Raw genomic sequence first — 24827 nt, 5'->3', positions numbered from 1 at the left:
ACCTGCCTTTTAGCAGAAAGCTTTCAAATCAGATTAACCACACTCTATAGAAATCAGCATGCTGAAAGCTTCTGCTCTCCAAGTGCTGCCAACCAAGCTATAAAACCCCGGAAAATATAGTTTAAAAATAAAACGTAACTCCCTTACACTCATGGCAATCTAGATCAGGGCCACTTCCAAGTCAAATGAGCAAAATGCAAAGGTGGCAGTTGAAGGACAAAAGCAAAGGGCTCCCCACTATCATGTGTGGCTAATCCTGCCAGGAGGGGGAGATGGCTTGAGAGGGAGAAATAGGGTGACCTGGTTTGACTTCACAGTGGGAGGTTTCAGGCCTGCATCACTTAAGGTACCTGAGGCTTGGCCTTGGTATCTTGTGAGACTTAAAGTGAGAGGAGAGACCTATAAATGTCCAGTTTTCTGGACCAAATTTCCATCTAGTCCTGCATCCTGTATTCCACAGGGGCCAGTGAGATGGCTTTTGGAAGTTTACAAGAAGTCACCAGCCATCTTCAATTTCTATTCCCCATCAACTGAAGGACACTGGACCCACTGCCTTTAGTTCCCATTGTTAGGATTGTTTGAAAGTAAATAGGTTCTAAAAGGGAAAGGCAAAACTCTGTGGGCTGCCCTACCAAGATGGGAAACAGGGCAAGGAAACTAAGGAAACCACAGGCAGGATTATTTCAAGGTGGGCGTTCCAGTAATTAATGAACCAGATGGAGCGAAGGGAGTTTGGGGGCGAAAATGTTCCCTTCTCTGAGGCAGTATGCAATATTTAAGGAACACAGCTGTTGAGTTCCAGGAAAGCTTAGGGGGTAAAGGAAGGGAATCTCAGCCAGGATATAGGGAAAGCTGTCCAAAAGGGCTTGTAAACATGCAAGAGTGGCAGGTGGCTCCAGTGGGGACACAACTTCACACCTCCCTCTGCTTGAAAGGGAAAGAGATGATTTATCCAGCATAGGTCCTAGGGGAGCTGTGCCAGGGAAACATATTGGTTTGCTGTCCATGGCAGTCTTAGGGGGCCCTGCAACATAAAATGAGTCCTTATCTGCTAGTCTTAACTGTGTTGTATCATGCTCTTACCAACAGAGTTATGATTTGCTTAATCCACCTCTTTACTACCCTACAGAATAAACAAACTGTGTAATGGTCTGATGTTCAAAAAAAGCTGGCAAACACTAGATGTCACAGTTCTGTTCTGTTCTCTTTAAATGTGTCGCATCTCAAAGTAAAAAAAAAAGCCCATGAGCAAATCACAGAAAATATTATAGAACAAGCTGCAAGTGCCAAGATTCCACCGAAATCCAACCCCTTACCATAACAAAGTAAACAACAGAAGATGCTGGGGAAATCAGCAACAGCTTCGCCAGTTTTTATCTAGCAAGGCTGCCTTTAATTCTTGCCCAGGAAGCAGATACTCAACAGGTGCAGCTTTTGGCTGTGAAAAGCTGCAATCATTGCTAATGGCAGAGGAACCCTGACAATGTAAGAAAATGGGAGGGGGGGACTAAGAAGGAAGCAAGCCAACTTCACTGAAATTTCTGAAAGCCCAACTATTCTCATACAACCCATTAGTTCTCTTGCACATCAGAACTTTCGTGGTTATGGCCGCACTGAAACCCTCGATTTTATTTTGGGGCGGGGGATTTTATTCTGGATAACGGAGCCTTGGCTCGACATCCTTGACCAAGATGAAGGTCACAAAGCAACCACAGGTATAGGGCGATTTTTATTCTTTTTAGTCTTCCTGAGAAACTGGGTTTGTGCAGGTGCGGTGCCCTTACCTGTTCCAGCAGGAGGCGGCCGCCGGACCCAGTGGCCAGGGCGGCCGCCTGAGTGCATCCACATCACCTCAGCAGGCGCGCCTTCCGCGCCAGTCCTATGACTCGCTGGCGCGCCTCCACCCTGGAGCGCATCTGGTGTTTTCAGACTCCTTCCCTCAGCAATAACATCCGGCTTCGAGCCGGGCGAAGAGGGGAGAGGGGCGCCCGGGCACTCGCCGCCTCCCAAACAGACGCCCACCCCCCACGGCGCCCCTTCAGCCCCGTCGGCTGAGAGCCACGGGCCAGACTCACCTGTTTGGGCAGCGGGAACGCCGCTGCTCTTCTTGGCGGCCGCTCCTTCTGCCTCCGCCATGTCGGCTCCCTCCGCTCCGGCGCTCCGCCCCGGAGCTGCTCCGTCCCACCCCCGGGGAGCGGAACGTGGCCCGGGCAGGTGAGAGGGAAAAGGCGCGCGCGCCACAAGCAGACCCGGGAGGGAGGGGCGCGTGGCCGGGCTCGGGTGTTTATGGCAGGCAGCGCCATCTAGTGGGCAGGTTGAAGGCGAGGGAGATGTTGAGGATGCCGCCGCCGCCGCCGCCTTCTCCTACCCCTGCCTGAGGCGCGACGGAACCCCGCCATCTCCAGCTCTTGCTGGCAGGGCTGTGGTGCCTTTAAACGGCACGGCCATGGGGAGACTTTCATTGGCTGAGGGGTGGGGTGGGGGGCTGCTTGTTGGTCTGCCCGCCCCATTGAAGTCGCTTGGATTGTTCCTGAAGGATTGAGGCTTTTACCTCGCCCAGAGAACCATTGTTCTGACTGGGGCGTCTGCTCAGCCGACTAAATAAACATACAACAATAAAGTACGAAGTGGCGCTTCCGCCCGAACGTCTTAAAAGCTGCACATTATTGTATATGGGGCTCAAGGGAGCGGCGGCGGCGGCAGAAATTGGCATTTTAATAACCCTCACTTTCGCGTTTATTTCCTTGATTCTGTTGCGATCCAAGCGCCTTTAGGCACCTCAGTCCCTTCGGAATCCTGTACTGTCCGAGCCCCCCTGGCTAGACGAGCAATTTGGCTAAGCGTAAGGGGAACGAAGGGCCACGGATTAGCATATGCTAATCGAAATAGAAATCCGTTTGGCTAAACTTTGAAATCCACAAAACAGTCGGGAGAAATGAACTGTGAACTTTGGATTAATTGGAGCCAAAGTGCATCAACGAACAGCAGCAGATGGTGATAAAGCCACGGTTCATTCCGTAGCCTGGAGAAGGTGAATGAAATCTAGTACCGATTGTAAAGAAATTACAGCATTATATAACCCAAACTAAAGAAATAAAAGAATCCTACGCAATGCATGCGAAACAGCATTACAATGACCCATTTGAACAGTCAATGAGTTTAAAAGCATTTCTTCTTTATGCCTGTTTCCTGAGCTGCATTCAGCGTTACCAAGTTAACCTCAGTCTCTGGACATGTAGCTGCATTTATTTTCTTGCTTTTGAGGCTTGCAGAGCTCCTTGTAAATTTAAAGGATCCCTTCCAAGCATTATGAATGCTAGTTCATCCACTGGTGTAGCACATCTACTGGTGCAGAAAGCTCACTGAGGTCCAGCTGACCCTTCTGCAGCAAGGGGTACTGAGAAGCTGTGTTTTTCGCACACAGGCTATGGCTGATCAGCCTCACATGAGTGAGTTGTGAGGGAAATGATGTTTGGCAATGAGGATGGAGAGAGATAAATAGGGCAAGGGAGGACACTTGCCATTGAACAGCGCTCCTGATGCATTTTTCTTTAAAATTCAACGGTATTGGCATTTGGTTTGCTATTGCTAAATCAGAAATTTATACTAAACGTATAGTGATGATTTTGGCAGCTGCCTCATTGGTTGGTTGGAAAAGATTGTTGCACCAGAGCAAAGGGCAGTCCAGCCTTGTTGGTAGGGAGAGGGGATTATATTATGTGTTGCCACTGTCCTGTCTTGTCCCTGAAATCTGATTTTGCTACTTTTGGCACACTCAGAATGCCTAATGGGAGTTTTTTTTTGGGGGGGGGACCCTCCCACTTTCCAACAACAGGCCTCCACCTCCACACACATACCCACCACCCTATTTTTGAATGGCCCTCAAGTCCAAAAGCATTGCCAGGAAGAGTGCACAAGTATATGCATGGTACTTTGGATCCTGGCCATAATCTCCTGAGCTACTGCACCAGTGCAACTTTCATTAGGGTACAAAGACAACTCCAGGGCAACACTCATGCAGCAGCTCTTATAACTTATCATCACTAAACTAATTTTTTTTTATAAAAAAAAATACTACCAACTAAACCAGGCTTCTTCTGTTCTTGCACAGAAGCAAGAACTCAGACTGTGCCAGGCTTATATTGAGAGACAAAAGCACTCAATTTAGCTACTGGCCCACCTGATGATTTAAGACTAGCACTAAACTAAAAGTATGTGAAAGCAGTTTTTAGTGCATTGGTGACTAATTAGTGTATGGTCAAGTGTACTAAAATCCTATCAGTTATTTTCCCACTGCTTAAAAAATGCATCTGCACATTTCTTTGATGTGCAAATTGATGGGTAGCTTTTCTAACTTCTACAGATATTTAGACACTTCTCTGTACTGTACTTCTGTAAAGATGTTTCTGCCTGCTATACTTTCACTAGCAGGACCCTTTAATTATTCTCCATTTCCTCCTGTTTGTCATAGTTCAGATCTTTCAACTACAACTTTAAAGTAAGTAACTTTAAAGAAAGTAACTTTAAACCCAGTAAGTCAAGAAATCTATCAGAATTGTGCATCATTTTTTATTCCTAAAATGTGTATCACAATGGATAGCTTTAGAACAAGCTAACAGTACTATATGTATTTTCAGGCATATGTAACTGGTACAGTTCAGTAGTACATAAACAACACTAAAAACAAATTGCACTGTAGACCAGGATTTAAGTTACTAAAATAAAAACAATATAAACATTTATAAAGGACTGTAAGTACCAAGTATAATATTCAGCATACTAGAAGGAAAAAGCTACCAAATAAGCTTTACACAATCATTTGAGTTACGAATTCCACCCCAAATTATGAAAACATGCAATGGCCTCAGAACAATGTCTTCAGTTCTTGGAAAGACAATACCCGTGGGCCCTTGTGTCTCTCCTGCCCAAAACATACCCCTTCTACTGAGCCACCCACCCCACCCCAGGCAAGCTGCAAAGCCACCCTGAGATTGAACTGATCGGTCTCCCATCATTCTCTTCTGCAGGCTGAGAAAACGAGACCGAGTCCCAGAAAACACCCTGCCCCCATCACAGGCTCTGGTTACACATATTAACGCAGAAAGCTAATTTTCACATTTGCTTCACTGATGTGGAATCACATGAAATCGTACAATGGGTCTTTGTAATATTTACATGGGTTTTGTTAATTATAGCCGCTGTTCCATCATTTTAGAAAAAGAGAAGTTTCTGTGTAAAAAAATATTTAAAACTAAAATAAAATTTAATGTTGTAGACAGGTCTCTCAGGAACGTTAGGAGTAGACGCAGCCAGAAAGCTGCAGTGTCCTTAGCAACGGTAAACAAATACTGGATTAAAGTGCAACAGCATTTTTATCTTTTTTTTAATACAGAACTCCTGTTCTGGGCTGCTGGAAAGCTCCAGTTCTCTTCAGAGATGGAGGAATCCCTTCAGTTGGGGTCAGGTGTGCTTCTCTCGGAAGTCAGTGATGGCCTTCCACAGTGTACATAAAATCCCACCTCTGCAAAAGAAAGTCACAGCAGGCTTTTTTTTGTTCTGTTTTGTTTTACTCACAACAAACAGTATTTTCACTGGCAAAATGTCTTCATTCAGACACCTTGTGCGCTTCTTAAGCAGAAACAATGCACATTAATTTTAGTTCCTATCAATCACTGTGCAATAATGACATCCTAATGGAGATTTTGATGTATATCTTATAATTAAGTGCAGTGCATTAGTTACGTAATTGATAAAATGTACTAGTTTAGTTTTAGCTATCATTTAAAAAAATACATTAAAAAGCAACACAATTTGTATAAATGCATTATAAATAAGGATTCAATATGTATATGTGAAAGATTATGTCAGTCTAAAGCTTGTAAATAAAAGTAATCGATTCATTGAAATAACAATAAGCCCTTTGATAAAACGAGTACTACAAGTTGTTTTTTTAAAACAAAAACAAAAAACACTTGGTTACCTGAGTCTAAGGCATTTTAGATCATCTCGAGTAACATAGCAGAGAACGTCCATTAGTGTGTAGTCTTCGGCCAAAAACTAAAACAAGAAATCTATGATGAAAGTTATGCTGATTGTGTCACTGGTTATCACTCTTGCTTTATTCTCGGGGTTATACAATATCCACGATTAAATCAAAGTCTATTTGTCTGAAAGATTCACAGAGCACATGTAACTTATGAAGAAAAGTGTAAGATGAATGTGTAAGAGTAATGTAATACTTTTGTTTAATACTTTAGTTCTTTATGTACCCATAAGAGCCAAGCAAGAGAACCATGGTGTTCTGGATTCTTTCTACAGAACTCCGGAACTTACACTGTAAAGACTATAATAAAGACAACTGAGCTTTGGTCAGAGGCAGTGCATAAAGAACCAGATAAACTGCTCAAAATTAAGCAGTGTGCTAGTCATTAGTGCATTAGCATTTTTACACTAAAGTTCAGGGCTGTGGAACCGGTGGCCCTTTGGATACTGTTGGACTCCAACTCCCAGTCAGCATGGTCATAGGTCAATCATGATGGGTGCTGGAGTCTATCAGCAGCATCAGGAGGACCACAGGTTTCCCTACCTCTACTCTAGACATTAAGAATATCAGCTATAAGCATTTAAAACAACAGCCCAACAACCAGAGTCTATGAACCATTTAGAATTTATTTTGTAACAGAAGTCATGGGACTAAGCAAAGTTGTAAGTAGAAGATTGCTTGTTTAGCTGCTTTGTAGATTGCAATAAAGTCACAGAAGGTTTTATCCAGGAGTCGTTGTCAAGGTCGGGGCTGAATGCATGCACTGGAAAAGCCAATCCAGCATTTCTACCAATGCATCCATGCAACCCTGACCTCGCTAGCATCCTGGCCCACCCAGATGAGCAGTTAGTGACACCAGTGTCAAGAAGGTGACTCCTTATGACACCGTCAGTTCCTGATTTGTTCACTTGCCAAAAAAAGTGCCTTTTTGGGGGGGGGGGGGAATATGTGTGACTTAATGGTAGTTTACAGAGATTCTTCACACTTATGCCCTGAATGCCCATAGCTCAGTGGCAGAACACATACGTGACATATGTAGAAAGCCTACAGCTCAGCTATAGTACAGTGACATTGGACTAAGTAATAAATAATAAAAGTAGCTCATGACTGAACTAGTGATCCAGTGATCAGACATAATGTATTTCAAAACACAATATTAATTCAAATCCAGGAATGATGAACAAATATAGCAATTCTTTTTATGTTTTTTATACACATCACATTTTCTTCCCATTATTTGATTTCCCCCCTCATTAAACAGATAAAGCAACATTTAAAGGTTTGCAAACTAAACCTCTGGGTCTAGCAAAATCACAAACAGAACATACCTAATAAAATATCTTTCCTACCCTGTTTATGGTTTCTTCATCAGCACCATGAACTCTCAGCCAATTAGTAAGATCTGGATCTTCAACCCCTCCATCAGTTGTGCTATGGTGAGACAGAGATGTGCCAGGAATAGCTGAAACAAATTTTTGAGACTGGTAAGTTAGTGCATTTTTACATTTACATGGACCCATAAACTTCCTCCAACCTTCACGCGGAATTTTACATCATGTGCCCTATAGTTGCCAATGGGGCGAAGTGCTAGATAAAGACTGTGAACTTCAGAACTGAGCTTGTGCTAATTATGATCGGCAGCCAATATGAAGAAATGGCAGGGAAGGACTGTACCCATAATCATGCCATTTGTCATTTTAAGTGACTTGATTTGGGAGAACCCATTTAGAAGAAAAATATTTGTTCATGATCCTTGTGTACATAAAGTGCAGCTAGCTAAAAAACATGATGTATGGTTCAAATTTATGTGAATTGTTTTTTTAAAAAGTGATAACAAAAATGGACCTAACTCGTCCACAAAATAGCTATTTCAGCAGAGTGATTCAAAACAATGTGTGCTAGAACATAAGATTCAAAGAAATCTTAGTTTGCATGTGTAAATAACTTAGGGCAAAGCTTTATAGATAAGTGATTACTGAGTGGCAAAAGGCACCCAAATCTTATCAGATCTGTTGTCAGAATTCTTTCATAAGATCTGCCATGCTGAATTACAAGAAGGTCGAGCCTTGTGACAATTAATTTGAATTGTTGCAGGGAAACCTCATGGGCATTTGCTTTCCTCTGTACTTAACAAAAGTGAGTTGTACCATTCCATTTTGTGGTCTAGGTTTCTGCTCCTGCTTACTCTGGTAAAGCTTCACAATGACCAGTGTCAGTGCTTACACATAAATAATAAAACTAGGCATGTTACAGATTTCTTTTTTAAAAAAACCCCAACGACCTAGAAATAAAATTCAGAGAGAATCTTGCTGTTAGCTAGTAACGTATAAATCTTAGTTCTAAGTAAAATTGGTAAAACACTTGCTTTACTGATGCTATACAGTATCCAAAATAATATGCATGCTGTTGGTATATCATATGCCTGTTTCAAAGAACTAACTGCCTAGAAAATGTGATAAAGGGTCTTAAAGAAAGGAGGCAAAACAACCAAAATAAAAAAGATGGGTCAGGGTGCATGTGAAGGCTTTGACTGCTCAGTCTTCTTTTGAAAAGTGCTTTGAGGAGCAATTGCCTTTGAAGATTCTAGTGGAGCACCTATTGGTTGAGTCCTAAGCTTCAGGTGTTTGATCTCCTGTTCCTTTTCTTCTATAGCGTGATGCAACAAGGCTTGAAATTCTCTCTCCTTCTGCACTAGCTCTTCCAGTAGCCTGTTAAGGAAGTCAGAGAGATGAAAGGAAAGAGTTACATTTCACTGTGTGTTTGCCAAGGCAACAACATGAAGTGAAAAGCAAAAAAAATGCAGAACTGCATTAGTAATTCCCCAAAGCTACTTCCGTATCTTCACACAACGTCCATGACAAACAAACAAGACTGCCATAAAGCAAATGAAGAGGCACCTGTTAGGCCTATTTCTGAAGTTCCAAAACCTATGCAACTTCCATTCATTTAAGTGAAATGCATTTCTTGTTTAATTTCTACCCTGCCTATTGCAAATAAAATCTGAGGAGGAATGCAAAAAAGCAAAACAAAAAACTAATAAAATCTCACACAGAATCAATAAAATTCTCTCTGAACTCTCTGGCAATGCATTAGTAATGATCACTAAAGAGCAAATTCAACTGTCTGCCTAATTAAAACCTTTAATTTGTAATGATGGGCTGAGACAATTCTCCAAATAGAACCAATTCTGACAATTGCATCAGAAAAGGTTTTATATGCTGTTCTGTGAAACAGCCCACCAAGATTGAAGGATCCCAGAGCAAGTCCTTTAGAATCAAGGTAAAACATTACATGAAACAAATACTAGGAAAGGAAAGGAAGAAATTAGGATGTGATAATTTTATGCAGTTGCAAATTATTATGCGTGGCAAAGGAGTGCATATATGTAGTAAGTAGGGAGAGGAGGTGAAATGAACAAGAGACCATCCAGTCAACAACACCTGTCTCACCTTGCTTCCTTGCCCCACCCCACTGCCAACCAACCGTTAGACAACACAGACAAAAAGAGTATTTCCCCACCTGCTTGCCAGTGTGTAATGCAAACAGGGAATGCACCTTTGCCTCTTAAATTGGAGCTTGGATTAAACAATATGTGACATAAAGAGACGCAAATGACCCTCCCCTACACAAATATCCCTCTATTGTTCTTCATATGAGTCCTTCACAAAAGCCTGAACTGCGATGAAAAGGTGGTACAGGACTGTGTCTGCTTCCAGTGTAATGATGAGTGGAGGATCATTGGCCTTCTCTATAATTTCCCACTCCACTTCCTTTGCCTCGCTCAGGAAGGGGTGTGTGTGTCTGGCTGCAGAAGCTAACTCCCTACATTTACTCTCCCCACCATAATGAGATCCCAGGGAACTGATAAAAGAAGTATGGTACTGTTCCATTTCCCTACCACACTGAATGTCCCAGTATACAACACTGAGCAGGAGCAAGAGATAGTGAACAAGAGTCCACCTTTAGCAGTGCACATACATAGCGAAAAAGTGGTCATATATATGTGCGAGCATACGCATGTGCACACTTCCGCCACTGAACATTAATTATATGCAGTGTGGAAGGTGTATTAGGATCATAGTGAATTTAGTAGATATTCATGTAGATGGGCGGGGGGGGGGGGGGAATCCATGCTAACTCCTACAGAACAATCCCAATTAGCAGAAATCTTAGGATTTATGCCTACTTGCTTCTATGAATGTTTTCAGAGCAAAATCAGTTTTAAAAGCAATACTTAAAATAGTTTTGGACCTGGAAGCTAACAACAGAGTTTTTTTATATTCTCTGTCTCACATTATTTGATATTTGTTATTATAATTATTTAGTTCCAAAGACTGAGTTTTCTATAGTATATTTTGAATGGAGGTCAGTAACAATGAAAATAATGCGCTCTAGGTAGCCGTGCTAAGCCAGGTGTTCAGTAGCTTGGATTTGTTCCCGGTGAATGAATTATTAAGAAGACCTGGTGGTGGTTCATACTATTATGAAAATGAATTGTTATTTAATCATGAGTTGTGAATGGCAGGAATATAACAGAAGATCTTGGAAGCCCATGTAACGAAAGAGGTTTAAAAGCCCAAGGACATTTTAAAAGCAGGCTTTAGACTGCTATATCAATCTAGCTAGATGTACGATTCACATGGAAGCAGCTTTTTGTGCACCTATTCTAGCCAGAACTAGAAGAACTGTGTATGGACTTTTATTCAACAGTCAGATTTTTATTTTTATTATTTAAGAAAAGCTAAAATCCTATCAGTTGTCTGTTGGGGAGAAGTCATTAATGGAGTAGGGCCTAGATTTGCCCCCCTTGCTCCTCCTTCCTACCAAACAGCTGATAGGCAAAAGGTAAAGGTAAAGGGACCCCTGACAGTTAAGTCCAGTTACAGACAACTTGGGTTGCGGCGCTCATCTCGCTTTACTGGCCAAGAAAGCCGGCGTTTGTCCGCAGACAGCTTCTGGATCATGTGGCCAGCATGACTAAGTCACTTCTGGCAAACCACAGCAGCGCATGGAAACGCTGTTTACCTTCCCACTGGAGTGGTACCTATTTATCTACTTGCAGTTTGACATGCCTTCGAACTGCTAGAACTTCCATTTTTTCACACAGCCCTGACAGCTCTGTGCTCACTCCACTAGATGGGAGTGTCGGTATTTTACTAGCCTCAAAGAATTAAACTGATCTGGCACAGCAGATTAAGACCTGTGCAAAAAAAAAATCAATGAAAAATGCCTAATGGATTGTGCAATAATATACTTTAAAATGTTGGTGCAGCTTTGTTAAGTGTGATAAGGAATCAGCTCCAGGTCTTCAACTACCTAGGACTTACCTGTTAGTTTCCAATTTTAGCCTTCCAAGTTGAACATTGAGGGATCGCTGGGCAGCCTGGGATTCATGGGATACAGTAGAACTTAGAGTGCTCACTCCTGAGGTAGCTATAGCATCTTCCAGTACAAGGCAAGGCCGATGAATGGTTGGATTTGGAGGTTGCTCTTCATGTTCCTCCTCACCTTCGATGTCCTCCTGATCGGCTGTATCACTCTCAGATGCTAAACTGAAGTGTGTCCTCAATTCTGTTAAGGAGAAGGCTTGGTGTTAATTATAGCAGTGAAATCACAGACAAGTATGACGGGCTCTGCAGCCTCCTGTATGATGGACAGAAAACTTGGAGGACTTGGAACATTATGGGTTGCACCCATTCTCCAGGCTGAAACCAAGATGCAGTTTGTGAAATAAGAAAGGACCCCCAGGGATAATAACCTTGCAGATCTGACACATCAGGAACAAATAAGAAACCAAGCTGCTAAATTAGGTGCTGATCCCCAGGAGAAACTGGCACAGACTTGTCACCAACAAAGCTTGCTATAGTAGCGCCACCAAGAAGGGATAAGATCACACCTATATAAAGCTAAAAGCTGTGTTCAGCTGACGAGACAGCAGCTTGCCACAGAAATTATGCTGACATAGCTATGTCCAGAGTACTTTGGCTTCCAGTAGAAGTTGAGGAAGTGTACTTATATTGAAACAGACTATATTTGTTTATCTAGTCAACCTATTGCAATTGGCAGAAGTGTCGTCCAGCAAGGCCAGCTATGATCCTGTTTAATTGGGGGGGTGCTGAGGATCGAACCTAGACAGCTCATTCATACTGATTCAGATCACTGATCCATCTGGCTCAGTGCTGCCTACACCAGCTGGCAGCAGCTATCTAATGTTTCAGGCACAGGTCTTTCTCAGCCCCAGGTGGAGATGCCAAGGATTGAACCTGAGATCTTCTGCCTACGAAGCATGTGCTGCAGGGTCCTCACCCCACAGGCTGATCTTGCGCCTTTTCTTGTTTGTTTACCTTCTTTCCTCCTACCAGGCTTGTTTCACTCTTGCTTTCTTTGTAGTACAGTGGTACCTCGGGTTAAGTACTTAATTCGTTCCAGAGGTCTGTTCTTAACCTGAAACTGTTCTTAACCCGAAGCACCACTTTAGCTAATGGGGCCTCCCGCTGCTGCCGCGCCACCGGAGCACGATTTCTGTTCTCATCCTGAAGCAAAGTACTTAACCTGAAGCACTATTTCTGGATTAGCGGAGTCTGTAACCTGAAGTGTATGTAACCCGAGGTACCACTGTAATTATGTATTTAATTAATTGTATTTACAAAGATTTATAAACCACTTGGCTGCAAAGCTCTCCAAGCACTGTACATAATAAAACTGTACTAGTAGACTCCACTGATCGGCCTGCCAAGCCAGCACTTTTGTCCTGCCTCGCGTGGTTCTATACTGCTCTTGCTTTACATTCCATTTCATTTTATGGATATGCTTTTGATGCAACGTTGGCATTTTATTGTGTTTATATTGTAAGCTGCTTTGATTTGGTTATGTAAGTGGGATGCAGTTGCAACCAAAAGAAATTATTACTAATTCTAACAGCCATGTCCTTTATAGGATGTAGGACTGGCACGTAGGCTGATCGTTATAAGAGATGTACAGCAACCTCTGCTCTACACACAGGCCTTGAGGTCTGACCAGCAGCAGCTACTAAATCAACAAGTGCTGACTAGGATTTGCACTACATCTATCAGGCAATTCATTCTCATGTCTTGCAAATACTCATTGCAGCTGCATGCAGAATGGAAGGCTTATGGGATTTTTCAAAAATAATCTCTAAAGCTCTTTCCTGGTCACTAAGCCGGAGCACTTTTCATACAGCAAATGCTTCAGGGCTTACTATTTTCCATGCCTCTGACCAGAGTTGATTTTTTTCAAACATTTTATAAATCCATCTAGACCAAACTGCACACTTCCTACCATTTATAATTATTATTATTCAGTAACTTCAAGAACCAGTGCCTGAATGTATGTGCTTTCTTCTTCCTTCCCCATTCTTCTTTTCCTTTTGCATGTTGTTGATAGATTGTGAGGCTGCAGGGCCTGGATCGACTTACCTTTCAAACTCTGTATAGCACTTAGAAAATGATAAGCACTTCAAAAGTGATAAATCGCCCTCTTGATTTTAGAAGGAGCTTAGGAAGTAGAAGCTGAACAGTTTTTGATCATTTTGTCTTAATGATATGTGCCCCAAAGGGAGCTAATATATATGGTCCGATTAACTGTGTGTTCACCGATCACAGCATGTACTAAGCATTCTGGGAAAGATAGAGTCTCAGATTAATGCATTGCTAAACCTTAAAGAAATAAAATGAGGAGTGTAAAATTCAAGTGCCTTGATAATCAGGTGTCAGCTTTTTTAGCTGTAGGTCTTAGAACACTTGCAGCTTTAAGTCCTTAGGACTGAAACTATCATCTTCTTCATACATACATTTTAGTGGGTATATTTTAGAGACACATAGTTGGCATATTTATGATCCTTCAATCTGTGCTTGAGTCCTGTGCTTGTACACTCTCCCTCCCTCATGGGTAGCCAATAACTGCTTCAAAGTTTACAATTTTATTAGGGGAACACAACCGCAGACATTAACATGTAAAGTTGGTGATTTCAGCAGAATTTTCCTCCATGTTAAGTGCACTTAGGAGGATAGCCTTTGAGAACTATTTCAGAGAGTGGCAAGTGTCTCACCTGGAACCAGGATCGTAATAGCAGTCTGCACAGCTTTGCGAATTATGCTATCTAGCGCAAACATCCAATGTGGTTTGATATTGTGAGTTCTTAAAACTTTATTCACCTGGAAAGAGACGCCGGAATTAGAAACACTATTAAGTTTCCTTTCTAATATTAGAGTGTAGGTGTGCATAACAAAGAAAAGTTATTATTCATTGTCGGAAAGGAAGGCAATTTTGATATTTTCATGTTTCACCACCATTACAACCTAAAAATAGCACCAGAAAAGGATCTTGTGTCCTAAACAGCCATCAGCCTTGGTAGCATGTCAACAAAACAAGCCCTTGCCTTCCCCCCTTACCTTGGGGCTGGAAAGAGGGATGATAGATGCCCGCCCCTCCACCTCAAAGATTGGGGAAAGGGCTGGGTCTTATGAAGCATGCCAGAGGACATGGAAAATGCACTTTTAAAAACCCTTCAGAATGTATGTTGTCTGAAGACATCTTTTGGGAAATTTTTAATAAAAGTTCAGCACTAGTACCTTGGAGACCAGAGTTTAAATCCCCATTCAGCCATGAAGCACACCAAGTGAATTTGGGCAGTCAATGACTCTCAGTCTAACTTACTTCAGAGAGTTGTTAACACCACCTTGAGTGTCCTGGCTCCCACTCAGTGAAGAACTTGCAGTTTCTACCAAAATCTTTAATGCAGAGATCAGTGCAATGCATAGGCAAAATGCAGTTCAAAGGGACAGCAGCTACACAAGCAAAGACACCGATACGCCAACAACATGCCCCCTCTGCAAGGGAATTGGGTGTGCACGACTTAGCACAGCAAGCATTTCTGCTCTGAAGTCTGGGCAAGCAACCTAGCTGAGCCTGCTCTACCTACTCATGTCTACACTGGTGTCTCTGTGACCTAGGTGGGTCACTGCCTCATCACAGGTGGAAAGGCAACACTGAACATGGTTTCTGACAACTCCAGAGGCAGAGCTGGTGTTCCTGCAGGAAAAATGGATGAGGCAGAACCAATCTTCGACTGCTCCAGAGATGGAGAAGCCTGTGCCTCGGGGCTGTGGGGACTGATGGACAGGTGGAATAGGGCAAGGGAACGCCCCCGCCTATTTGAACCCTTTTCAGGAATCTCTTCCTCCAGCTCTCCCAAGCAGAGGCCTTCTCAGTCCGCTGGATCAGTGGCAGAACTTGGGGCCTCAAATTTCAGCGGTTCTCTGTCCAATGCGGGACATGGGTGGTGCTGTGGGTTAAACCACAGAGCCTAGGGCTTACCGATCGAAAGGTCGGTGGTTCGAATCCCTGTGATGGGGTGAGCTCCCGTTGCTCGGTCCCTGCTCCTGCCAAGCTAGCAGTTCAAAAGCATGTCAAAGTACAAGCAGATAAATAGGTACCTATCCAGCGGGAAAGTAAACGGTGTTTCCGTTCGCTGCTCTGGTTCGCCAGAAGCAGCTTAGTCATACTGGCCACATGACCCGGAAGCTGTCTGCCGGCTCCCTCAGCCAGTAAAGCGAGATGAGCGCTGCAACCCCAGAGTCATCCACGACTGGACCTAATGGTCAGGGGTCCCTTTACCTTTACTGTGCAATGCCAGAATTTGATGCCCTCCTGCTTCTCACCTTCCATTCTACCTCATAGCTGCAGCGCCCCTTAGGCTCTGCACCCAGTACAATCAAACTGAACTAGATCTCTTCCTGGGGTCATATATTTATTGGCCACATCTCTTCTCTGCCCTGGCTCGACCAGCCTCCTTGCACGCACCCACCCACCCGGATCCATGACATCAAGCTCCTTGGAGTTAACTGCGTGAAATAAATGTGATATGTAACTAAAGAAGGAGGATATTTCTCACATTATTTATAATGTATTAGCCTGGACATAGTGTTTCTCATTCTAAACTCTAGCACAAGAAACTTGCTTATTTATGTATTTCAATTCCATTTTGTCTCCAATGAATTCTAGGTGACATACATTTGTTTCCTCCACCCCTATGTTATCTTCACAACAATGCTGTGAGGTTGGTTAGAATGAAAAACAGACTTGCTCATGGTCACCCAGTGAGCTGCATGTCTCAGTAGGGATTTAAACTATGCCTTCCCAGCCCTATCCGAGCAATGTGACTACTTTACCAAACTGGCTCGTGATTAACTTTCACTCAATTGTGTTGCAAATTTAAGACATTCATCAGTATATGAAAAATCAGTTTAGCAAAACTAGCAAAAAAGAGAGAAAGGTATACTCACTGCATCTTGGAAACCAAAGAGGACCAGCTGAACCTGGCTGATGCCATGACTGTCAAAGTCTAGCTCTAGTTTTAGCTTTGAAAGTGTATTTGCAATAATTTTGCGATCAGTTGTCCGTATAAATTCTCTGAGACTGGCGACTAAAGTTGTGATGTGTTCCCATTTCAGCTTAGGCTCTTCAGGTCCCTGTTAGAACAAACAAAAAATAGCTAATTACCTTTGTGTAATCATGAGGCAATAGTGGAAATATTCAGTGAATATTCCTCTAGGCACTACTTCCATCTATAGATTTCCATAAGGCTTCAACAATTCAGCCTTTTTGCAAATACTGTGCTCTTTTAGCTAGCAGGTGTATATAACAGAAATTGCAGGCCTCCAGAAATAGACACAAGTGTATTTGGACTTTCAAAAAGATTCTGATAAAAGTTCCTGACCCAAGGTATCTGAAAAAAGTAGGGACAGATTACTGGTTAAAAAATCAGGAAGCAGAAAGTAGGAATAAACTGAAGGTTTTCACAATGAAAGGCTACTGGTGGTGTACTCATTTTCCAAATGTAGTTCATTACTATTCATTGAAGCAGTAAACATTTACTATATGAGCATTTCCAAAGCTGCAATATAAAATGCTGTTTTCAGTTCTATTTCCTATGTCATTGGTGGCATCTACAGGTGCAAAAGGACTTGGTACATGACACGATGTCATGTATTCAGTGTATGGAGACATTTGGTTTATTACCTTTTCCCTACCAGCACATCTCATTCACACTTTGGAATTTATACCCTGAACTTCTCAGCTAAGACTCTCACAGAATACTTTTGAATACATTTCCCCCGAATGTGTGAGGAAAGCACAGTGAAAAGGATCACATGCCTTTTGAATATTTTTGTATGAACTGCATCACTGGTTATCTGAAGAAAACTCCTCAATTCATTTTAACCACTAATTTGCTTAGGGGCACACACAGGATTGTGGACATGGGTGGCGCTGTGGTCTAAACCACTGAGCCTCTTGGGCTTGCCGAGCAGAAGGTCGGCAGTTCGAATCCGTGCAACAGAGTGAGCTCCCGTTGCTCTGTCCCAGCTCCTGCCAACCTAGCAGTTTGAAAGCACACCAGTGCAAGTAGATAAATAAGTGGCAGGAAGGTAAACGGTGTTTCCGTGCGCTCTGGTTTCTGTCAAGGTGTTGCGTTGCACCAGAAGCAGTTTAGTCCTGCTGGCCACATGACCCAGAATGCTGTCTTTGGACAAACACAGGCTCCCTTGGCCTGAAAGCGAGATGAGTGCCGCAACTCCATAGTCGCCTTGACTGGACTTAACCGTCCAGGGGTCCTTTACCTTTACCTTACACACAGGATTAATAAAGAAAGTTTGAAAGCAGCAAATTATTATTATTAATTATTATTATTATTATTATTATTATTATTATTATTATTATTATTATTATTATCCTGCCCACCTGGCTGGGCCTCCACAGCCACTTTGGGCGGCTTCCAACAAAATATTAAAATACAATAGCCTGCTAAACACTAAAAGCTTCCCTAAACAGGGCTGCCTTCAGATGTCTTCTAAAAGTCTGGTACTGTAGTTGTTTTTCTCTCTGACATCTGGTGGGATGGCGTTCCACAGGGCGGGTGCCACTACCGAGAAGGCCCTCTGCCTAGTTCTCTGTAACTTGGCTTCTCGTAGCGAGGGAACCAGCAGAAGGCCCTTGGCGCTGGACCTCAGTGTCCGGGCTGAACGATGGGGGTGGAGACGCTCCTTCAGGTATATAGGACCGAGGCCATTTAGGGCTTTAAAGGTCAGCACCAACACTTTCAATTGTGCTTGGAAACGTACTGGGAGCCAACATAAGTCTTTCAAGACTGATGTTATGTGGTCTTGGTGGCCGCTCCCAGTCACCAGTCTAGCTGCTGCATTCTGGATTAGTTGTAGTTTCTGGGTCACCTTCAAAGGTAGCCCCACATAGAGCGCATTGCAGTAGTCCAAGCGAGAGATAACCAAAGCATAAACCATTCTGGTGAGACAGTCCGCGGGCAGATAGGGTCTCAGCCTGCGTACCTGATGGAGCTGGTAAACAGCTGCCCTGGACACAGAACTGACCTGTGCCTCCATGGACAACTGTGAGTCCAAAATCTCCCAGGCTGCACACCTGGTCCTTCAGGGGCACAGTTACTCCTGACTAATGAGAGATTTAATTACTCTCATCTCAGAATGGTCTGGCTTATTTAGTGTGGAACTTCCTGTACATAATAGTGCTGCAAGAGTAAGCCACTTTGAGGCACAGCATTTCCCATATTTGCTGCAACTTGTGGCCTGGGGTTGATAAAATTAGACTCATTGGTGGTGAAATAGATTAGATTGCTCAGCCCTAGTGCTGAGCACAGTTTAGGTATATGCCATGGTCAACTCAGATTTGACACTTAAGTTACATTACTTCACCCAAGGTGAGTCACAGAACAACACTTCATTTATCTACTAATTGCAACATCTGCAATGTGATGCTGTTGTTAGATAGTCATGACCATTCTCCTGTAACATAATGAAATTTTCTAGCACCATACAAACCAAAGGCTGTTGAGTAAATTCCTCAAAGCAAAGTTGCCAAACTACCAGGGTTAACTGGAGTCAATTCCTTGTAGGCCTATCCTAATGGTGTGCTCTAGCAAGGTCAACTGTGTTACAATTTGGCCAGGGAGAGGAAAGTATTTTTCTGACATTTTTCTGTACATTTCCCTCACTTTTAAATTTTATTCCCAGATTAAAGTACTCTAATAACAGTGTGTGTGTATTTATACAGAACCACACAAATATTTTTGCATTTCTGTTTCCAAGTCAAACTATAGTCTCTGAGAGTCAAATAGAGCATTTGTCACTATACATATCTTGATTGACATGTTTTTATTCCCTATAAATTTTACATAATTCAGCCATCTAGTAATCTGTTTCTGCTTTCATTTTTAAAGACAAAAGCCCCCAAATATGTGGATTACTGTTTACTAGGAGAATTCAAGTTTGACTTGTGCACACCATATAGTATTTTACGCTTCTCTGCTTTTATTTTTTACTACTTCTTAAAGCCAATTATTTCTGAGAAATATTATTCTACTAAAAAGCCTCTGCTTTCAAAGTACATGCCTAATTTGCACAATTTGGGTGCTTGCTATGCACAATTCTAGGATGTCTTAAATAACTTGTTATACACTGCACTGAACTTTATAGTTACATACTAGTACTCCTGCTTAAGTGTATATAGGATTGCAGTCTTAAGTCTTGCAAAGGTACTTGCATTTAATTATGTATCCCCACTAAATGAGCCCCTAAACACTCAGTCATCTGATAAAGGTGTTCTAAATTATCAATCATAAACAAATACACCAGAGTAATATCAATGAAACCTTGCAAAAACTTCCAGTTTGGGATGTGCTAGTCCTCTGATTACAAGCACTTATTTTACTGTTAACTATGCTAAGGGTATTTGTTTACCTGTGCTAAAGCTTCCATCAAGTTTCTCACCACCTTATCTTGGTCCTCTGTTAGGATTCTATGAAGGGTGGCTCGCCGTTCACTATCCTTTTTGAGCATGAAGATGCCAGAATCCTTCTCTTCAGGTGAAGGAGGTGCACTGTGGTCCTCAAAATTCTCATCTGGGATGCTGCGAATATATAAATTAGAAACTGCTATTAAAACCACCAAATTTATTTGCAAAAGTCACTTTCTTTCCATGAAGCAATATGGAAGTTTTACCTTAGAAAAAGGGACCTTAGCCCCTTTGCATCCTTTTCTCCACAAGATTTGGCTCTCATTTTAAAAGAGAATGGGTCAAGCTTTAATTCTGTGTCAGGTGAAACAGAGCCATATTCGCTGCTGCTACTAGTATCTTCTACAACAACAGGAACGGGCAAAGATATGCTTCGAAGATATTCTGCTTATGGAAATGAAGAAACCCAGAAAATTAGTGTAATCAAGCCTGCTGGACACAGTGAAGTATAATAAACATTAGCAATGATCCATCTCATCTAGCATGCAAAGCATATGTAACCTGTGGGGCCTATGGGAGTTGATGTGATGCTCACATCCAAGATAATGTCCAGATACACTGAACTGGACCACAAGGAAATGTGGCTTTGGTGGGGAGAGAGAGTTCATTATACCCTATGAAAATCCCCACCCACATATACGAGTCTGGGATCTGCATTAATAGGACAGGATTGATTGTACCAATTATGTCTCTGTTATAGCCCTTTGAAGCAGGTTTTGAAGTTGCACAAGAGGCTGTGGAAGGTGAAAAGAGGAAGTCCCACTGTATGAGCAGATGTCATATTCGGATATTATTTTCTCATTTGAAATGGTAAATAAAACACCGAAATTCAAAGATTTCATTAAGTGTATGAAAAGGAAGGTCTAAATATTAATCTTACCATTTGATCCAACTGAGAGTGCTGTGAGAAAAAAAATAGAAAAGGAAAAGTAATTGAAACCATCCAGAATTCACTTATGAAGTAGAACAAGCAGCAGGTAATTTGACCATATTACTGGGGGGGGGGGGGGGGGAGTTCAGAGAATTTAAAACAGAGGGGGTTTTGTGTTTTAAGAATTATTTTAAGACACACATAAAGGCCTCAATCTAGCTAAAGTTATTCATGACTCATTTTCACTGAAAAAAGAATTTAACAAGCCTGTTATTACTCTCTTAAGTAAGTCTCAATGCTTTCAAAGGGAAGTTAAATATTAACAAATAGTATCATAAACATTTAAAAAACACTTATTCGATGCAAACTGGTTGATTAAAGCCACATTTTAAGTATGCCAGTGATTCTGTGTTGAGCTTCTCAAAGAAGCTGTCAGTGTTGGCTAAATTAAACAGAATTGCTAAGCTCTTTGAGCTAGGCATAAATAGGTCTTTACCTGTTAACTTTGACTGAGACTTCCTTTTTTTGCTTGTAACCTTTAAAAACTCATCTATAAGAAGCTCGTTAGCGCAGGCTCTCTTGTCTGGATCTGGTTCAAAGCAGCACAATAGGAAGGCTTTTGCCTCTGCCGACATGGATTCAGGAATCTCAGGGTGTATTTTGAACATTCCAACCTGACAAATACAGAAAAGGAAAGACAATCAAGACCTTCCACCACAGAGAGGAGTCTCCTTAAAATAAAACATTACATAAAGTCATTAGCATTTCCATTTGAAAATGGTTTTCATTCCCAGGGAGGCATTCATTGGAATTTGAACAACTTTTTAATATTCTCTCTGTAGCGTAGTTTCCCTTTTAACTGAATCACTACTGCAAAACGTATTATTCCTCACAGAAACACACAGACGAGTGTTTCATCTTATGGCTCTTCTCCAGATCAGCGTCTCTTTTACAAAAACCTAAAACATCTATAAGATCTAACCTTAAACATTGCTGCCTGAGGTTCTCCAAGTTCGTAAAACGGAGGTTTCCCTGTGGCCATTTCAATAATTGTGCAGCCTAGGGACCAGATATCTGCAGCCTTTCCATAACCTCTTGGTCCTTTATCAATGATTTCTGGCGCCATATACTGAAGAGTACCTGTTAAAAACAAGCAGGCAAGCAAAAATTAACTTGGGCAGGAATTTCTTTAATCAAAAGCGAAAGCTGGAAGAAAAGCACACAGTCAAATATTAAATTCCCAGTCTTTCATGGTGTTTTGCACTTTATTGAGCGTGCAAAGCATTTTAGCTGTGTTGGCCCAATGTAATAGGCTTTGTGTCCATGTTCTGTTCTCACCCTTCCCTTAATGTGCGAAGTTTGGGTGCTTCTAATGTGGTTCATTACATCAGAGTTTCCCCAGTTACACCCGAACTGGGAAACTGTGGTTTAATTTCCATTTACAATCCAGAATAAACCTCAGAAGTGTTTGATTATGGTGCACAAGTGAAAGAAGGAAAGGAGAATCATGGGCTCAGTGCTTGTTCTCTGTCCAATAAATCACAGTTTAAAGCAGCTCATTATCTCAGCAATTCTTACACCATATGTAAAAATAAATACAGTGGTACCTCGGGTTAAGTACTTAATTCGTTCCGGAGGTCTGTTCTTAACCTGAAACTGTTCTTAACCTGAAGCACCACTTTAGCTAATGGGGCCTCCCGCTGCTGCCGTGCCGCCGCCGCACGATTTCTGTTCTCACCCTGAAGCAAAGTTCTTAACCTGAGGTAATATTTCTGGGTTAGCGGAGTCTGTAACCTGAAGCGTATGTATCCCGAGGTACCACTGTAAACGGAATTATGGGGAGAGACTAAGAGATTTAATTTATTTATAAATATATCTAGACTTTCTCTGCAAGGCAAGCCTAAAGTGGGATGCAGCAGTAGCTTACCTTAGGCCACACTGCTTTTATGCAAGTTCTGTTGGCATAAAAGTAAGACTATAATACTAAATTTAATATCACCATCACCACCAATATCAATTGAAATTAAAAGTGAAGAGATTGGTAATCAAAATACATTCTGAACATGATTCAAATCTGCATCTGTGAAGCTCAGTCAGATAGTCTGAGTATCATTCATTAGCTGTTTAGCAAGAAAGGGGAAATGAGGCAGGGAACAAAGTCTACAAAGAAACATACTGTCTCAAACAGTATGCTAATACCAAAGTATCTATGTATGCATGCTGTCTTGGCTGCTAGACTGAGGAACAGAACACATACAATACCTCGCTCATCTAAGCAGACTTATTGCCTCTAGCTATATCAGAACGTTTTCTTATAACATGGAAGGTCAGGAAACTGCAGCAGTCTGGGCTTCTCTTGATTCAGGGACCAGGAATGTTGCTGATAACAGTGAAGGAAACTGCTATGTGTGTTGCGCAGGCAGATTATTAATACTTATCTGATGACCACAACTTGGTCAATGAATAAAGCCACACTCCTGAAAACATTTCCCAATGACTTCAGTGCAACTTTGCAAGTCAGTGTGCTTGGGATCTCAACCCGTACCAGGGTTTTAAAAAATGTACAGAACTAAAGCTGTAATCCTGTACCAACCTTCCTGTGAGTAAGTGCCTTATCTAATTTATGCTCCAGAATATTATTTTACTCTTAAATTAGGCGACTCTGCAATATGTTTTAGAAACATACCTGTGAATGTTTCAGTGCATGGATTTATGCCAGCAAGCCTCTTTGATGTCCCAAAATCTGAAATCTTTAGCACTCCACTGTATGTGTTGATAAGTACATTATCACCCTGGAGGGGAGAATATTTGGGATTGTTACTTTTTTTAATCTTATGGCTGATCTTGAAAAAGAGTTTGCAGCTAAAATTAATGATGAAATGGCTTGTAATAAAAGAGGAATTAAGTGGAAGCTGCTATTAGTCACTTCATTTCTAGTTCAATGAAACTTCATTCCTGAATGGAAAAATTACTTTCAAACATATTATGAACAAATTCTTTCAAACATATTATGAACAATTGGCTATTTTGATATTTATTACGAGATTTTGGAATTCTAGATTTCTCTAGGTTTATTACGTAAAGTAACATTTGGATCCTTTCATACTTTCTACAGAAATTAGTTTTTTATTAAATTAGTTTTTAGGGGCTTTTTAATTTGTTTTTATAAATTAGCTTATACAGTGCTTTTTTCTTTAAAAAAACCCATGTATAGGGGTACTCTCATTTTACTACTCATATTGAAATACTGCCCCTCAATGAGGCCAAACTTAGATTCACAAAATGTTTAGGGTATGTGTACCCCTGCGTCCCCCCAGAAAAAAAGCACTGAGTTTATATAAAATCTCCCAATCATTTTTTCCCCCGCTTTGCATTTTTAAATATCATGCTGCCTTATTTTTAAAGGCTCTCTACATAAAACAAGACAGAAATGAAATCTAGAATTGAGTAGAAGTACCTCAGTCTGCTATGGTTGTGTGTTTGCTGCAAAACAGATAGGTCCATGCACAGTTGCATCTTCTATTCCGAATAGGGGGGTTTCCCTGTGTCATATAACTGCTTATGCAATGCTGCCTGGCAGTTGATAGCTGGCGCTGTTGCAACAGCAGTGATCTGTCTTATAACACAGGGTGTATACACTGTGCTAGGAAAGAGAACTCCATCTGATTTTATGCAGGCAACATTTTTGAAGAACATGAGTAAAATGGACAGTGCCATATGCACAGCCACAATGTGAACTCGTAGCTGAAAAGGAGATTTGAACTCTGGCAAAGAATTCCAAAAGGTCTATCCTATTGGATCATAGTAATCTGTCCAACTGGATCATTAGCAGCATCTAAGGAAACCGGTGTGGCTGCATAAGGAGCTTACAGATGAGCTGAGAGTTAAGAAGGGCATGTATAAGAAAGGGAAAATCACAGAGGAGGAAAATACACAAGTAGCCAACAGTTGTAGGGGGAAAGTCATGCTGGCTAAAACTCAGAATGAGCCCAGGCTTGCAAGAGAGGTTAACAACAACAATAATAATAATAATAAATGTTTCTTTGGCTATGTCCAAAGTAAGAGGAAGAA

The 24827-nt window shown here is 41.7% G+C and overlaps 2 protein-coding genes across 8 annotated transcripts in view; both read right to left on the bottom strand.

The window, feature by feature from the left end:
• MAP7 (microtubule associated protein 7) overlaps positions 1–2229 on the bottom strand; it is a 99354-nt gene extending 97125 nt beyond the window's left edge. Inside the window, exon 1 of one of the 4 annotated variants that reach the window (XM_083434925.1) lies at positions 2076–2229. In XM_083434925.1, the coding sequence (XP_083291051.1) occupies positions 2076–2136 (61 nt within the window). In that variant the 5' untranslated portion in view covers positions 2137–2229. Of the gene's footprint in view, positions 1–1784; positions 1872–2075 lie in introns of those variants that run through there. The other 3 variants (XM_083434927.1, XM_083434924.1, XM_083434926.1) reach the window with 3 other exon arrangements.
• Positions 2230–4555: 2326 nt separating this feature from the next.
• Positions 4556–24827, bottom strand: part of MAP3K5 (mitogen-activated protein kinase kinase kinase 5) — an 89886-nt gene continuing 69614 nt past the window's right edge. Inside the window, exons 18-30 of one of the 4 annotated variants that reach the window (XR_014509825.1) lie at positions 23443–23548; positions 21739–21896; positions 21253–21430; positions 20766–20786; positions 20092–20272; positions 19831–19999; positions 16348–16533; positions 14112–14217; positions 11371–11614; positions 8639–8751; positions 7372–7505; positions 5981–6057; positions 4556–5521 (exon numbers count right to left, since the gene is read on the bottom strand). Coding sequence is in view for 2 of the 4 variants with exons in the window: in XM_083434779.1 (XP_083290905.1) it covers positions 5461–5521; positions 5981–6057; positions 7393–7505; positions 8639–8751; positions 11371–11614; positions 14112–14217; positions 16348–16533; positions 19831–19999; positions 20092–20272; positions 20766–20786; positions 21253–21430; positions 21739–21896; positions 23443–23548 (1713 nt within the window). In the remaining 2 variants the exon portion in view is untranslated. The remainder of the gene's footprint in view (positions 5522–5980; positions 6058–7371; positions 7506–8638; positions 8752–11370; positions 11615–14111; positions 14218–16347; positions 16534–19830; positions 20000–20091; positions 20273–20765; positions 20787–21252; positions 21431–21738; positions 21897–23442; positions 23549–24827) is intronic. The other 3 variants (XR_014509826.1, XM_083434779.1, XM_083434780.1) reach the window with 3 other exon arrangements.

Source organism: Podarcis tiliguerta (assembly GCF_965153285.1).
Source record: "Podarcis tiliguerta genome assembly, chromosome: 3".
Lineage (NCBI taxonomy): Eukaryota > Metazoa > Chordata > Lepidosauria > Squamata > Lacertidae > Podarcis > Podarcis tiliguerta.
This window is presented reverse-complemented; position numbering and strand designations above follow the sequence as displayed.